The sequence below is a fragment of the Scyliorhinus torazame genome, chromosome 12 (genome assembly GCF_047496885.1).
Source record: "Scyliorhinus torazame isolate Kashiwa2021f chromosome 12, sScyTor2.1, whole genome shotgun sequence".
Taxonomy (NCBI): Eukaryota; Metazoa; Chordata; class Chondrichthyes; order Carcharhiniformes; family Scyliorhinidae; genus Scyliorhinus; species Scyliorhinus torazame.
In genome coordinates this window covers 89,720,688-89,737,836 of record NC_092718.1, presented here as the reverse complement: position 1 = coordinate 89,737,836, position 17,149 = coordinate 89,720,688, and the positions used below count along the sequence as shown (strand labels likewise).

Genomic DNA, 17,149 nt, shown 5'->3' with positions numbered 1-17,149 from the left:
GTCCAGTCTAGCAATAGTCCCTGGAGAGCCCAGGTGGTAGTCGTGAAGACCGGGGAGAAGCAGAGGATGGTCGTAGACTATAGTCAGACCATCAACAGGTACACGCAGCTAGATGCGTACCCTCTGCCCCGCATATCCGACATGGTCAATCGGATTGCACAATACAAGGTCTTCTCCACCGTGGACCTTAAGTCCGCCTACCACCAGCTCCCCATCCGCCCCAGTGACCGCAAGTACACTGCCTTCGAAGCAGACGGGCGGCTATACCACTTTTTAAGGGTTCCATTCAGCGTCACGAACGGAGTCTCGGTCTTCCAACGGGAGATGGACCGAATGGTTAACCAGCACGGTTTACGGGCCACGTTCCCGTACCTCGACAACGTCACCATCTGCGGCCACGACCAGCAGGACCACGACACCAACCTCCGCAAATTCCTCCAAACCGCTAACGCCCTCAACCTCACCTACAACAGGGGAAAATGCGTGTTTAGCACCGACCGTCTAGCCATCCTGGGCTACGTAGTGCGTAATGGAGTGATAGGCCCCGACCCTGAACGCATGCGCCCCCTCATGGAGTTCCCTCTCCCCCACTTTGCCAAAGCCCTGAAACGCTGCCTGGGCTTCTTTTCTTACTACGCCCAGTGGGTTCCCCAATACGCAGCCAAGGCCCGCCCACTAATCCAGTCCACTACTTTTCCCGTCGACAGAGGCACACCAGGCCTTCAGCCGCATCAAACGGATATCGCAACGGCCACGATGCGCGCGATCGACGAGTCCCTCCCCTTCCAAGTCGAGAGCGACGCATCCGACGTAGCTCTGGCGGCCACTCTCAACCAAGCGGGCAGGCCCGTGGCCTTTTTCTTCCGGACCCTCCACGCTTCAGAAATTCGCCACTCCTCAGTGGAAAAGGAGGCCCAAGCCATAGTGGAAGCTGTGCGACATTGGAGGCATTACCTGGCCGGTAGGAGATTCACTCTCCTCACTGACCAACGGTCGGTAGCCTTCATGTTCGATAATGCACAGCGGGGCAAGATAAAAAAACGACAAGATCCTGCGGTGGAGGATCGAACTCTCCACCTACAATTATGAGATCTTGTACCGTCCCGGAAAGCTGAACGAGCCGTCTGATGCCCTATCTCGCGGCACATGTGCCAACGCACAAGTGGACCGTCTCCAAGCCCTCCACAAGGACCTCTGCCACCCGGGGGTCACTCGTTTCTATCACTTCATAAAGGCCCGCAACCTCCCTTACTCCGTCAAGGAGGTCCGAACAGTCACCAGGAACTGCCAAATCTGCACAGAATGCAAACCGCATTTTTTCAGGCCAGATAGAGCGCAACTGATAAAGGCTTCCCGACCCTTTGAACGCCTCAGTTTGGATTTCAAAGGCCCTCTCCCCTCCACCGATCGCAACACGTACTTTCTAAACGTCGTTGACGAATACTCCCGTTTCCCCTTCGCCATCCCCTGCCCCGACATGACCACGGCCACAGTCATTAAAGCCCTCGGCACCATCTTTACACTGTTCGGTTTCCCTGCCTACATCCATAGCGACAGGGGGTCCTCCTTCATGAGTGACGAACTGCGTCAATTCCTGCTCAGCAAGGGCATAGCCTCGAGGAGGACGACCAGTTACAACCCTCGGGGGAACGGGCAGGTAGAAAGGGAGAACGGAACGGTCTGGAAGACCGTCCTACTGGCCCTACGATCTCGGAGTCTCCCAATTTCCTGCTGGCAGGAAGTCCTCGCGGATGCCCTTCACTCTATCCGGTCCCTGCTGTGCACCACGACTAACCAAACACCTCACGAGCGCCTCCTTGTTTTCCCTAGGAAGTCCTCCTCTGGAACGTCACTTTCGACCTGGCTGGCAGCCCCGGGACCCATCCTGCTCCGGAAACATGTGCGGGCGCACAAATCAGACCCGTTGGTGGAAAGGGTGCATCTCCTCCACGCAAACCCGCAGTACGCCTACGTGGCGTACCCCGACGGCCAACAGGACACGGTCTCCCTGCGGGACCTGGCGCCCGCCGGAGCTCCCCACACCCCCCCAACACCAATCACCCCCTCACTCCCGCCGGTGCATCCCACAGCCACTCCCCTTCCCGGGGGGATCGGTTCTCCTCCCAGGCCCGCCCAGGAGTAAGGAAACAGGGACGGACAGCGCGACACTCCCAGAGACGACAGGACCCGAGCCAGCACCACCGCCACCACCTGGGCTGAGACGATCGGAAAGGACGACCAGGGCACCCACTCAGCTCATCGAATCGGTTTAAGTAATGTAAATAATTCAGTGACCCAGTAGAAGCGGCATTATTGTACATAGTTAATGATTAAGGCACAATACCGACCCTGTAAACCCCTACCACCATATGACCCACCACCCCGCCGGGTTCTTTTTTAACAAGGGGTGAATGTGGTGGTATGTATTAGGGGTAATACGGTACACCATGATGCCGAGAGGCTATTGATGGATAGATACTGGGTCCTGATTGGATCTGCCGCCTACTGGGCTCCACCCAGAAAGGCGGGGTACAAGAACCCAGGTTCTCCCAGCAGCCGCATTCTGTAACTGAGCTGCTGGGAACAAGTCTGCTCAATAAAGCCTCGATTGAGTTCACTACGTCCCGCCTTGTGTGCTATCGATGGTGCCACTGCGGGTCTGCGCTTCCGGTGGGAAAGTTGATTCGCAATGACTGGAGAATTCTGACCCGAGATGTGTGAAGTGGAGGATTCAGAATCCAACATGAAGACTCCGACATCCGAGTTTTCAGGCGACGACCTCGTCAGGGAACGGTAGGAGACAGTTCCCCGCTGTAAATACAGAAATAACATTCTGCAACACACTATACGCCCCCCAACGCAGCATCACAACAGCCTGAGGCGCAACCACGGGTCAAGCGGAAAACACAACCTCCTGCACTCCCTCCAGTGGAGGAACTTACGGACTTTGGGGGCGGGAGGCGTTGGATGTTATAACCACCATGTGACCCAGGGGAACGACCCAATTGATCTCCCTGTGGGGTTAGCGGAGTATGAGCTCCCCGCTGAGGGGTGGAGACCCTCGGTGGGCTCGTTATTTACACCCCCCCCCCAAAGAGATAAAAGCCGGCCCCGGAAGGAGCAGGCATCTTAGGATGGTCCAGCTGGGACTTGGACTGTGAAGCTTGAGTAGGAAATAATCTACTTTTGACTCTTCCTTTTCAGGACTCCTCACTGACTACAACAGCTTCCAACTGTGCCACAACACTGCTATTTCACAGTTAGTGGGCTACAACCTGCAGGACCTGCTCAAACTGAGACAGCAGGAGCAGAAACAGTACTTTGATCAAGGAGCCTGACCTGGCTGAACTGAACATGGGAGCGCCAGTGAGGAGTCAGCAGGAAGGGATCTGGAATTTGGCTGGTGCCACAGGGATCACAGGAGAACCAAGTTCTTCATGTGCAGACTCCAAATGGACAACAGTAGAGGAGAAACCGGAAATTCCTATGGAAAACAAATGAAGCATGGCCCTGCTCTGAACCAGAAACTGTAGCTGAAGATCAAGAACCAGAATTCACAGTTAAGCAATAGATAACTAGACAAAGCCTGTGAGTCCTGAAAACTATCTAAGTACTGGAAATGACAGAGCTGAAGAAAGGTCCTTGTCCTTCAATATCTCTGTTGTCATTCAGAACATCCAGTGGAAGAATTGTGAAAAAAAAACCTAGAGATACATAGACGAGTAAAAGATAAAACAGGTCCATCAAAGCAGAGTGCGAAAGATTATAACATTATAAAAGGTTCTTATAAGAATCGGTGAGACTTTTTGTACTTGCAGGCTAAGCTCACAACCTATTTTGTTCCAACAGAAACTAATCTGAAATGCTGTTTGAAATCTCATAATAGGATGGTTGTAGGAGTGGACTCCAGTATTAGATACAATATGGTACACCCTGTACTAATAAAGTTGGCTTACAGCAATGGTGTTGGTCATCCTGCAACATAAAAACACGATGGGGATGCGTGTTAATTGGGTAGATGTGTAGGCTGGGGACATGAAAGGTTTGTTGGACGTCAGTACAATAGTTAGTCAGAGCTAGAAGTGGTTTCATTCTTCTAAATATTTCTGGGTAACTTGCTGCAACAGTTGGAACTATCTAAAGTTTACTATTTAAAATTGCTTTATCAAACGGTTCCCAGTGCAGGAAAGTTGCCCAACCGAATTCAGAACTTTGCAGGCAATGATCATCCGTACCTGGGATCTTCTTGGGAGTAGAGGATGTTCCCCAGTACATCTTTGAGGTACCCCCCAGAAACACGGTCTGGAGCTCGGAAGCTACAATCTAATACAGGGTACTTGATTCTCCGATTCTGGGGCTATGTCCCCACTCCGGCGTGAGAACGGTGGCCTTTTACGCCAGAACTGCCGCAAAACGGCCACCGATTCCCCATTTTGCTGGGGAAAGCAGGACGGCAGCATAGAACACCCGGCTCTAGCTGCCGATATGCCCTGGAGATTTGCCGGGTCCGTGGTAGCGCATGAGCACGGCGGTGGCCTGCACTCGTGAACCTGGCCCACAAAATAGTCCCCCCCCCCATCTGCTGGCTCGCACGCCCCGGACCATCTCTCCAGTGCCCCCAGCCCCGAATAATGTGCCCCCCCGCCCGCGGATCGGCCCTCCCCCGACTGTGGCAGCGCTGGACTGAGTCCGCAGCCGCCATGCCGAGTTCCCGACGGTTGAGACCATGAGAGACCCACGTCGTGGGGAACGCGGCCAGTCAGGGGCAGAGCATCGGGGGGCGGGCCTCAGGCAATGTCCTGATGCCGTCGATACGTGACGCAGCGTATACGCTTTCAGCAGAAATTTGGATTCTCCGGCCGGTTGCCAAACGTGATTTCTGCATCGGCGACCGGAGAATCCAGCCCCTGGTTTCCCAAACTTTTCCAGCTGCAGAATTCCTACTGATCCCCCAAAAGCATCAGTGAACCCCAAACATTCTGATCATGTCCAAGACACTTTTTGCTGTGCAACACAGCAACAAAATATACAAGTCTTTTTAAGCTATGTAAAAAGCTACATGGTGTGTGCATACCCATACCAATAGATCCCTCACATAGCCGCATCTCTACTGGCCCCCCTCGCATCAGCTTCTCGGATGAGAAATATTTTACCGCACAATTTATCTGACTTATAATGTTCCTTGTCCTCCACTACCTTCACCACTCTTCCGACTGCTCCCTCCTTCACTCTTCTCACCCGCCGCTCTTCTTTTCTCCTCGCCAACCATTTTCTCATTCAGGCATATGCTGTTGTTCTGGCCCGTCTCTCATTTTATGCTTGGCGCCCCGCAACAGAACAAATAAGTCAAATTGGCCAATCAGAGCCTGGTCTCCACACAAGCTGGCTACTCAACCTATCGGAAGCCAATGCTCAGAGAGGCCGACCTCAGGTTGGGCAATTTGATTTTTTGTAATTTTTCCCTGATTTGTGGTTGTTGCTCCCCCTCTTTTTTTCACATCTTTGCTGTAATGTTCTTTAATTTACACTTGCGCCCACTTTATTTTGGGCACTCTTTTGGAGGCAGGTTTAATAAAATTACTGGCCTTCTGCCAATCTTGATCTCTTGGCTCCCTGAGCTTCTGTGGAACCCCTGGAGGTCTCTCGCGGATCCCAGTTTTGAAACCCCACTTATATATACTCCAAACAAACCCCTCGATTAGACTCCAGCTTGTAGATCACATTGAAATATCTGCTTTCTATATATAAACATCCCTGAGCCACTTGCTTAGATGCAGGTCTTATATTCAAACACGTTGGAACACTCAATCACTAACATTTAATTATGACACAACAATATATAATTTACGCAGGGAGACTATTTTTCTGGTTCAGTGATCTTCAGAAGGGGATGGATATTTGCACGGTACATGGAACCCTTTCCAACTTGTGCTCAATTTTAGCATCAACACCCCATGAATTAGATAGAGTAAAGCACCCTCTACACCGTCCCCATTAAATACTCCTGGGATAGGTACAGCACGGGGTTAGATACAGAGTAAAGCTCCCTCTACACTGTCCCCATCAAACACTCCCAGGGCAGGTACAGCACGGGGTTAGATACAGAGTAAAGCTCCCTCTACACTGTCCCCATCAAACACTCCCAGGACAGGTACAGCACGGGGTTAGATACAGAGTAAAGCTTCCTCTACACTGTCCCCATCAAATACTCCCAGGACAGGGACAGCACGGGGTTAGATACAGAGTAAACGCTCCCTCTACACCATCCCCGTCAAACACTCCCAGGACAGGTACAGCACGGGGTTAGATACAGAGTAAACGCTCCCTCTACACCATCCCCGTCAAACACTCCCAGGACAGGTACAGCACGGGGTTAGATACAGAGTAAACGCTCCCTCTACACCATCCCCGTCAAACACTCCCAGGACAGGTACAGTACAAGGTTAGATACAGAGTAAAGCTCCCTCTACACTGTCCCTATCAAACACTCCCAGGACAGGTACAGCACGGGATTAGATACAGAGTAAAGCTCCCTCTACACTGTCCCCATCAAACACTCCCAGGACAGGTACAGCACGGGGTTAGATACAGAGTAAAGCTCCCTCTACACTGTCCCCATCAAACACTCCCAGGACAGGTACAGCACGGGATTAGATACAGAGTAAAGCTCCCTCTACACTGTCCCCATAAAACACTCCCAGGACAGGTACAGCACGGGGTTAGACACAGAGTAAAGCTCCCTCTACACTGTCCCCATCAAACAATCCCAGGACAAGTACAGCACAGGATTAGATACAGAGTAAAGCTCCCTCTACACTGTCCCCATCAAACACGCCCAGGACAGGTACAGCACAGGATTAGATACAGAGTAAAGCTCCCTCTACATTGCCCCTATCAAACACTCCCAGGACAGGGACAGCACGGGATTAGATACAGAGTAAAGCTCCCTCTACACTGTGCCTGAGCTCCTTCCTCTGTGGAGCCCCACTATTCCACCGAGAAAATTGACTGTCTTAGAGACGTTCCATATTTCACCAAACAATCCCCAATCTGAACTGTGGTGTTAGGAGGTCAGTTTGTCTGGTAGAACATGGAAAATTCTGATGTTACTAGCTGATTGAAACTCACCAGTGAAAATCAGTTTACCAGAAGAATGATTGTTCCACTTCGCTGCGCCCTCCCAGCTTTCTGCTAGCAACAATATATGGCTTTCTATGTATTAAAGTCTTTTTCTAAAAATTTGTTCACAGAATGTGAGGATTGCTGGCTAGGCCAACATTTGTTTCCCATCCCTAACTGCCCCTTGAGATGGTGGTGGTACACTGCCTTGAACCGCTGCAGTCCATGTATTGTAGGTCCATCCATTATGCTGTTAGGGAGAGAGTTCCAGGATTTTGGCCGAGTGACAGTGAAGGAACGGACAATATATTTTCAAGTCAGGGTGGTGGCTTGGAGGGCAACTCATGCAGTGGTGTTCCCTGGTATTTTCTGCCTTTGTCCTTGGTGCTAGGGTCACAGGATTGGGAGGTGCTGTTGAAGGAACCTTGATGAGTTGCTGAAGTGCATCATGTAGACGCCACACAGTCCTGCCGCTGTGCGTCGGTAGTGGAGGGAGTGAATATTGGTGGTGGTTGGTGGGCTGCCAATCAAGCTGGGCTGCCTTGTCCTAAATAGTGTAGAGCTTCTCGGACTTGTGCCTTGGAAATGGTGGACAGGCTTTGGGGAATCTGGTGGTGAGTTACTTGCTGCAGAATTCCCAGCCTCTAACCTACTCTTGGAGCCACAATATTGATATGGCTGGTCCAGTTCAGTTTCAGGTCAATGATAACCCCCCAGGATGTTGAAAGTGGAGAGATTCAGTGATGGCAAGGCCACTGAAATGTCAGAGAGATGGTTAGATTCTTTCCTGCTGGAGATGGCCATTGCCTGGCACTTGTGTAGCACAGATATTACTTCCAAAGATCAGCACAAGCCTGAATGTTGTACAGGACTTGCTGCATTTGAACATGGGACTGCTTTAGAAATTGAGCAGTGACAATGGAGCTACACGTTCATCGGCGAATATCCCTAGTGCAGTACGGTAGTGACTTCACAGAATTAAGCAGAATTTACAATATGGAAATAGTGTTGAGCCAGGATGCTCGGCGTGAAATTCTCATGGTTCTGGTTTCAGTCAAATATATTCTGCAATGAATAGGAATCTTCATCATCATCATCGTCGGAGTCTTCCTCAGCATCTTCGATTATCCAATTTGCAAGTACTGAAGGTAAATGGATTCCATTGAAATTCAGGGTGGGGTGAACAATCTCATCATCTGGGGAGATTACCAGTGTTTCCATCCTGTCAGATCAAATGTAAAGAAGTGGGTGAGATGGCAGCGTCTCCTCTGAATACAAGACCGTGATGTACAGTAATTCAACAATTACAGAGAATTACATTGCTTCCTCCCTCCCCACCCCAGAAACAGGCCATTCGGTCATCTGCTCTGTACTGTCGTTTATGCTCCAATTGAGCCTCTTCCCTCAAAACCCATTTGACGTCTACGCGGATCACTGAGGCAGTGTGAATAATCCAGCCAACAATGTTGGCTCGTCTCCCCGACTCCTTCCCAATCCGACTGACATCACTCAGAATCCAGGTGTGGCAGCTTCACGAATTGAATTCAGTTTATGAAAAAAAACTTGGGACAGTTTTGAAAAAGCTGCTATTCTTGTGCTTCTCTGCCACTCTCTCAGTGGAAAACAGGGCAGGGTGGAATGCAAGCTGCCGGCCCCAAGGCTGGCTTCCTCCGCCATTTACTTAGCCACTCAGTGGAATAAAAGTTATGGGGCAGGTCTCACAATTTAATGCCCGGCCCATCAGGCTTTTAAAAGGGACACCTCAACTTTAAAACCTCCCAGAATTCTCCCCCACCTACTGCCACCAACCCACCCACAACAACAGCCTCACAGAACATGACCTCCGCAGGATAAATCTCCCCTCTGGGGGCTGTAGGCTGTACTCATTGGTGTGTCTCTGGAGGGTTCTGCTCACTAGGTGCACGTCATTGGGCAGGGTGGGGGGAGGGGACAGTTGTGTTTCACATTGGCGTGAGGGGATGGGGCAGTGGAGTGGGCTACTCGGTGTAAATCCTGCTAATTATATTTAAATCTATGCAAATGGAATTCCTGGTACATCATTGGTGGGGGTGGGGACAGTCAATCAGGGATATCCGCCCTTGTTAAACCACTTTTGGATTTTCCAACCCTGCCACCTTTCCCACGCATCCTCCGGAAACGGCAGCGGAAAATGCCACTGTCCAACTCGGCATGCCCTGCTTTTACGCCCGTCTCTCTCCCGATTCCTGGTCTCCCCTATTAACTCACCCATTCCTGATATTTCCTGTTTTACTAACACATTCCTGATGTTCCGTGTTAACTCACACATTTCCTGTTATTCTCCCCATCTATATCCCAGTCCCTGATACTCCCTACCTAACTATCTTATTCCCTGACTGTACAAAGATGAGGAATCTTACCTCTGCATAAAATCCATCATATCCTGGAATACAAAGAATGATACATTACCATCGTCATCTAGAATTATTCATACACATATTTATACATGCTCCCTAGCAGAGCCACCCACCAACCGCTTACACCGCCCACCCGGGGAAGTGAGAGAAAGAAAGAGAGAGAGAGAGAGCGAGGAAGTGAGACGGGGAGAACGAGCGAGGCGGGAAGAACGAGAGAGATGAGGAGAGCGTTGCCCAGCTTTGAGCATCATTCATGATGTCTGTAGGCAGTTTGCCTGCCTTCCCTCTGCTCCACCACTGTAGGAGAATTGGGAATGAGGTGGGGAGAGGTGGAGAAAATCTAATACCAGGAATCCACAGGTAATTGAATAATTAAAAATGACAGTTGAGCTGAAACATGAAGAGACGGACGGAATATAGCCATGAAAATGCAGCACTTTAAATTAGACCACAGGAGAGATTCGTGAATAGAGATAGGACACGTTTCTAGAGGAGAGAAAACGGAGTCACAAAGAGACAGAGACAGAAACAGATCATAAGACTGAATCCGTGGACCATGGGGAAGTCGTACTTTGACAAAAGTAAACTCGTCCTGGACCCTAGATGCCTCCTGAAATGAGCCAATTGTGTTCTTGCAGTCCTCCAGCTTGTGAGTGGTCTGAGCCTGCAGTCCGTGGATGGAGTCCAGGTGGCTATTTCCAACATGTTGCATGTCGATCATCAGCCGTTCCTTCTCATTCTGTAGGAACTCGATCAGGCAGTCAATCTGGTCCTTGGTCTTTTCCTTGGCTTCCGAGATCTCACCCTGTGCACATTTAAACCACCACAGTCAGTCAGTCAGTTAACTCTGGAGGACTAATTTTATAATTTACCCATATTTCTACAAATTCAATAATTTTCAAGAATCATTTTATTTTCCAGTATATTTTAGCTAATATTTTGAAGGACCCCCCTCAAAATTGTTGAATCCAACACATCGCCAACGAACAGAGTGGCTAAATTTGCCGCTCTCGCCAGCGACAGTAGGGGGGGGGGGCGGACTCGCAACGGAGAATCCAGTCCCAGATCACAAAGATCTCATTGAATGGTGGAGCAGACTAGATGGGCTGAATGGCCTGCTTCTGCTCCTATGTCTTATGGTCCACGAGAACTATGGAGAACAAAGGAGGCGGTATGTTGAAACAGGCAGCTGGCTGAACAAACGCGACTAATAAATTCATACTCTGAACGAAAGTTGAGGCGCCTTCCAGGCATAGCAGAGGTCAATTCCCCTGCATGTATACTGGTGATAATGTTTGCTTGATTTAGCTATAGATAAGCTTTGAGAGTGTCTTTACTTTGCTACTCTACATCTTACCATAAATACCTTAGTAGTCGCTACAATACTACCTTAAATCTGTGTCCTCTGGTTCTTGCCCCTCCACCAGTGGGAACAGTTTCTCCCTATCTACCCAAACTACACCCATCATAATTTTGAACATTCTGGTCAAATAAATCCCCTCTCAACCTTCTCTTCCCCCGAGGAGAACAGCTCCAGCTTCTCCAATCTATCAGTGTAGCTGAATCTCCTCATCTCTGGAACCATTCTCATGAATCTTTTCTGCACCCTTTCTGATGCCTCCACATCCTTCCTAAAATGTGGTGCTCGGAACTGGATGCAATGTTCCAGTTGAGGCTGAACAGGTTGATCATAATTTCCTTGCTTCTGAAGTCTATGTTCCTATTTCTATAGCCCAGTATACTATTTTCTTTATTAACAACATACTCAACTTATCCTGCCACATTCAATGATCAATGCTCATATATACCCAGGTCCTTCTGCTCCAGCACCCCCTGAAGAATTTTACCCTTATTTTATATTGTCTACCCAAATGATAGCACTCAAAAGGGTCAGAGGAGATTTATCAGGATGTTGCCTGGAGAGTATTAGTTATGAAGAGAAATTGGTAGACTCGGGTTGTGAAATGAAAATCGCTTATTGTCACAAGTAGGCTTCAAATGAAGTTACGGTGAAAAGCCCCTAGTCGCCACATTCCGGCGGGGAGGCTGATACGGGAATTGAACCGCGCTGCTGGCCTGCCTGGGTCTGTTTTAAAAGCCAGCGATTTAACCCTGTGCTAAATCAGCCCTGATGGGAGGGACATGATTGAGATGTATAAAATTATGTGAGGCATAGGGTAGACAGAAAAAAACCTTTCCCTTTGGTAGAGGGATCAATGACCAAGGGGCATAGATTTGAGGTAAGGAGTAGGAGGCTTAGAGGGGATGTGAGGAAAATCTTTCTTACCGAGGAGGTTGTGGGCGTTTGGAATTTGCTGCCTGAAAGGGTGGTGGAGGCAGGGACCCTCATAACATTTGAGTATTTATATGTGCACTTGAGATGCCAAGGCATCAAAGGCTATGGGCCAAGTGCTGGAAAATGTGATTAGAATACTTAGGTGGTTCTTTTTGACTGGCACAGACAAATGGGCCAGAGTCTTTTCTGTGCTGGAGTCATCTGCGACTCCAAAATGAATCACTTCATACTTCTCTGCATTGAATTTCATCTGTCAAGTACCTGCCAATTCCACCAACCTGTGTGTGCCTTTTGAAGTTCTACACTCCTCCTCAAAGTTCACAACACGTGCAAATCTCCAAATTTAGATATTGCAGCCAGTAATCCGAGTCTAGGCCAGTAATATATAGCAGGGTTCCTATGACTGGGGAACTCCCCTGTAAATCATCCTCCAGTCTGAAGAACCACCATTCACCACCACTCTCTGTTTCTGATCACTCAGCCAATTTCACATTCATGCTACCATGCTTAATCAAGCTGAGGGCTTTTGGATTAGCAACACTTGGGAGCATGTGTGGCCTGTGTATTGAGCACAGTTATTATTTGCACAGTATAATTAATTGATTTATGGTTTAAAGTCGCAGATGAGACAAGTGAAGCAGACAATCAACAAAGCGTATACCTCCGCCACACTGTTCTAACTCAACATTAGAACTACATACTAACAATTAATGCACTTCTGGCTGACTTTTGTGCCCCATAAAACATGTCAGTAGAATTTACAACCAGGTTTCCCTTCACCATTTCAGATATATTACAAATTTTATGTACTGGTAACGATCCAAATCTCTATGGACTTTGCAGGTCTATCCATTTCCAGCAACCTGCTCTGAAAACTCTGCAGTGACAAATTCCAGCACAGCCCTGAAGCAATCCACAAGATTTGAAAACAATCAAAAACATTCAAAAATCAAACAAATCAAAACATTTCAAAAGAAAAAGTAATCTATATCCCTCCCCCTCTCTGAATCATCAACTTATAATGTCCCAGGATCCACATCTGAATCAACAACCAATCAGTTCTTCCTGGGCCGTATCGAATCTCTGACCAGGTTTCACTGAAAGCGGTCCATTAGTTTGAGATATGTATCTTTTTTCAGACGAACCACCAAACATGGCTTTTAATGGCAGAGATAACAAACAAGGATTATCTCACCTTTGCTTTCTCCTCCAGCTCAGTGTACTGCAAGATCTGTACAGACAACTTTGCGTGAGTTTCTTCCAAACCCTCAACAATATCTGGCAGCATCTTCTAAGAATGAAAGACTTTCATTTTATAAAACAAGTTTGTATTAGTGCTTTTGTTATCCTGAGATACTTTGCGGAGACATCAATCAAACGAACACTGGGACGTGCTAACTGCACAAACGCTGCATGGTTGCAGCACACAAATCCCACCGTAACGCTGTGCAGCACAGCATTGAAATCACGAGCGAACAAAGCACAAAAGCCGACACGACCTCAGGAAAAACTCAAAAGAAACATGGAGGTAACGGTGCACATAAGATACATCAATGCAGCACAGCCACAGCATTAATGCAGCACACAGACAACACTAACCCCCCTCCCAGGCGTCATCCACACTCAACTTGAACATATAAATGAGGCAAACTAATGTAAGCATTATATCCATTGGCAAATATTCCCCACCAATGTACTCCCGGAGCCTGTAGGATCCCCTGACTGTCGCTTTACCTTCCAATCTTTGGTAATCTCCATCAGTGGTTTGGCGGTGTGGCCCTTGTGGCAATCGCTCGATACGCACAAGGGGCACAGGAGCTCCCACTCCTCGAAGCATAAATGAGTTACCACTTCTTCATGATGAAGCCGGCAGCCCCTCGCTCCTAAAGGGCCCTCGGTGGCGTCATGAAAATCCCCCGCCTTCTCTGGAGAGAGAGGGAGATGAAAAGAGAATTCTCAATAAAAAAAATGAAGTGAAATATCAAACGCAGATAGGGACAGACATGAAGTAACTCACCTCCTGGATCCTTGAAGCCTGTCTGGCACCTGCAAGGCACAAGTCAGGAGTGTGATGGAATATTCTCCATTTGCCTGGATGAATGCAGCTCCAACAACACTCAAGAAGCTCGACACCATCCAGGACAAAGCAGCCCCGCTTGATCATCATTCCATCCACAAATATTCAATCCCTCCACCACCAACGCACAATGGCAGCCGTGTGTACCATCTACAAGATGCACTGCAGTAACTCACCAAGGTTCCTTAGGCAGCACCTTCCAAACCCACGGTTGCTACCATCCAGAAGGACAAGGGCAACAGATACATAGGAACTTCACCACCTGGACATTCCCCTCCAAGTCACTTATCATTTTGACTTGGATATATATCAGCCATTCCTTCACTTCGCTGGGTCAACATCATGGAACTCCATTCCTAACAGTACTGTGGACTTTTTTCTCAATTCATTTACATGATGTGGGCATCGTTGGCTCGGCCAACATTTATTTCGAATCCCGAGTTGTACTTGAGAATGTGGTGAACTGGCTTCTTGAACCACTGCAGCCCCCGAGGTATAGGTACATCCACAGTGCTGTTAGGGAGGGAGTTCCATGATTTTGACCCAGTGACAGTGAAGGAACAGCTGATATATTTCCACGTCTGAATGGTGAGTGGCTTGGAAGGGAATGTCCAGATGGTGAAGTTCCTATGTATCTGCTGCCCTTGTCTTTCTGGATGGTAGCTTAGTGGTTATCATAGAATCACTACAGAGCAAAAGGAGGCTATTTGGCCCATCGATTCTGCACCAGCCCTCTGAAAGAGCACACTACCCCGTAACTCCACCTCGAGCCAATTTAGCAGAGCCAATCCACCTAACATGCATATCTTTGGACTGTGGGAAGAAAATAGAGCACCTGAAGGAAACCCACGCAGACACGGGAAGAAAGTGCAAACTGCACAAAGACAGTCACCCGAGGTCGGAATCGAACCCACGTCCCTGGCACTGTGAGGCGTCAGTGTTGACCACTGAGCCACCCTGCCACCCAGGTTACGTTACTGGACTGGTAATCCAGAGACCTTGACTAAAACTGCAGACAGTAGATTTCAAATTCCACCATGGCGGCTAGGGAATTTTAACTAATCAGCTAATATATCCGGAATAAAATACCAAGTCCCATGTTTCCATTGTCGTAACATAAGGGAAGGAAATCTGCCAACCTTACCCAGTCTGGCCAACTTGCAATACCTGACCCACTGCAATGTGGTTAACTCTTAACAGCCAGTCAAGCGACTCAATTTAAAGGGCAATTAGGGATGGGCAATTAATTCTGGTCAGCCTGCGGCATCCACCTCCCAGGAATATGCAACACTACAGTACACCTTCAGTACTGACCTTCCGACAGTGCAGCACTCCCGCAGTACTGACCTTCCGACAGTGCGGCGCTCCCGCAGTACTGACCTTCCGATAGTGCGGCGCTCCCTCAGTGCTGACCTTCCGACAGTGCGGCGCTCCCACAGTACTGACCATCTGACAGTGCGGAGCTCCCACAATATTGACCTTCCGACAGTGCAGCTACTCAGTACGAACCCTCCAACAATGCAACGCTATCTCAGTAGTGAACCTCTGGCAATTTCGCACTCCCCAAGTGCTGACCTCTCTGACACTGCAGCACTTTCTCAGTACTGACCGTCCAACAGTGCAGCGCTCCCTCACTACTGACCCATCAACAATGCAGTGCTCCCTCAGTACTGACCCTGCCACGCTCCCTCAGTACTGACCCTGCCACGCTCCCTCAGTACTGACCCTGCCACGCTCCCTCAGTACGGACCCTGCGACGCTCCCTCAGTACGGACCCTACGACGCTCCCTCAGTACGGACCCTCCGCGCTCCCTCAGTACCGACACTGCTGCACTCCCTCAGTACCGACCCTCGGCACTCCCTCAGTACCGACCCTCTGACACTGCTGCACTCCCTCAGTATGGACCCTCGGCGCTCCCTCAGTACCGACCCTCGGCGCGCTATCCCTCAGTACCGACCCTCGGCGCGCTATCCCTCAGTACCGACCCTCGGCGCTCCCTCAGTACCGACCCTCGGCGCTCCCTCAGTACCGACCCTCGGCGCTCCCTCAGTACCGACCCTCGGCGCTCCCTCAGTACCGACCCTCGGCGCGCTATCCCTCAGTACCGACCCTCGGCGCTCCCTCAGTACCGACCCTCGGCGCTCCCTCAGTACCGACCCTCGGCGCTCCCTCAGTACCGACCCTCGGCGCTCCCTCAGTACCAACCCTCGGCGCTCCCTCAGTACCGACCCTCGGCGCTCCCTCAGTACCGACCCTCGGCGCTCCCTCAGTACCGACCCTCGGCGCTCCCTCAGTACCGACCCTCGGCGCTCCCTCAGTACCGACCCTCGGCGCTCCCTCAGTACCGACCCTCGGCACTCCCTCAGTAATGATCTTCCGACACTGCAGCACTCCCTCAGTACTGGCACTGGGGGAGTCAACCTGGTTCACGGTCCCAATCATTGGAGGGAGACTCAATTCAACAACTTGCTGACTCCAAGGTTGTGAGAAATGCAACCAACTGAACCTCAATTATTGAAGGATCCCATCTGGGTGAGGGGGGGCAATAAAAAAGGTACGGGAAATTGTGCTTTACCTGGCTGTGTATAACACCGTTTATCTTTCATCATCTTGCTGTAGGCCTCCACCAGCCGTACTAGGACGAGATGCTTCGACATGACTGGCCTGCTTGGGTAGGTCTCTCTGCATACAGGACACCGGTAATCCTCCCCCACCTCCACAGTCGCAAAGACCTGCTCGATGCAGGCACCGCAGAAGCTATGCTCACAGGGCAGACGCACAGGCTCCCGGTAGAGTTCCATACAGACACCACACGTCAGCTCTACTCCAAAAACGCTTCCCTCGGCTGCTCCATTCTCATCATCGCTCAGGCACTCGGCCATCGCTGCCGATAGCTTGGAGGTTCCCACTGCAGGTAGCAAGGAAGCAGGGTGCGAGACCTGGAAGAAACGAGAGATGTGCATTTATGTATCGCCAGACTTCGCCACCTCAGGACGAACAAAATCACTTTATCACTATTTGCAATTTCCCAGATCCCGAAGCTGTCCTCTTCGACATGCAGGGTGACTCAGAAAACATCTGGGCTTGTGCAGACAATCGGTAAGTAACATTTGTGTCACCCAAGTACCAGCCAATGGCCATCTCCAACAAGGGAGAATCAAATCATCTCTCCATGGCACTTAGTAGCATCTTAAATGGTGAAATTCTTTAAACAGTGGAGCTCCAAAGGGACTTAAAGGCAGGGTGTGGTCCACAGGTAC

General features: G+C 49.7%; 1 protein-coding gene across 2 annotated transcripts; it reads right to left on the bottom strand.

Annotated features, from left to right (window-relative positions):
- Nucleotides 1-5,799: 5,799 nt before the first annotated feature.
- On the bottom strand, nt 5,800-16,825 carry LOC140386543 (nuclear factor 7, ovary-like). Of its 2 annotated transcripts, none has more exons than XM_072468963.1 (6): nt 16,465-16,825; nt 13,546-13,736; nt 13,007-13,102; nt 10,087-10,320; nt 9,519-9,541; nt 5,800-8,341 (listed from the first exon to the last, which is right to left on the bottom strand). In XM_072468963.1, exons 1-6 carry the CDS (start codon nt 16,769-16,771, stop codon nt 8,170-8,172), a joined length of 1,023 nt encoding a protein of 340 aa, XP_072325064.1. In that variant the 5' UTR covers nt 16,772-16,825; the 3' UTR covers nt 5,800-8,169. The 2 variants fall into 2 exon arrangements, with proteins under 2 accessions (XP_072325064.1, XP_072325065.1); XM_072468964.1 differs by having other exon boundaries at nt 13,007-13,099.
- Between the last annotated feature and the right edge of the window lie 324 nt (nt 16,826-17,149).

Bases quoted from the DNA above. Each gene is read 5' to 3' on its own strand.
- LOC140386543 (XM_072468963.1), bottom strand. From the start codon at position 16,771: ATGGCCGAGTGCCTGAGCGATGATGAGAATGGAGCAGCCGAGGGAAGC. The intron at 9,542-10,086 runs GTACGACTTCCC...TTTGTATTCCAG, and splicing joins ACGAGTTTACTTTTGTCAAA to GATATGATGGATTTTATGCA. The intron at 8,342-9,518 runs GTAAGATTCCTC...TTGATCTGACAG, and splicing joins ATGATGGATTTTATGCAGAG to GATGGAAACACTGGTAATCT.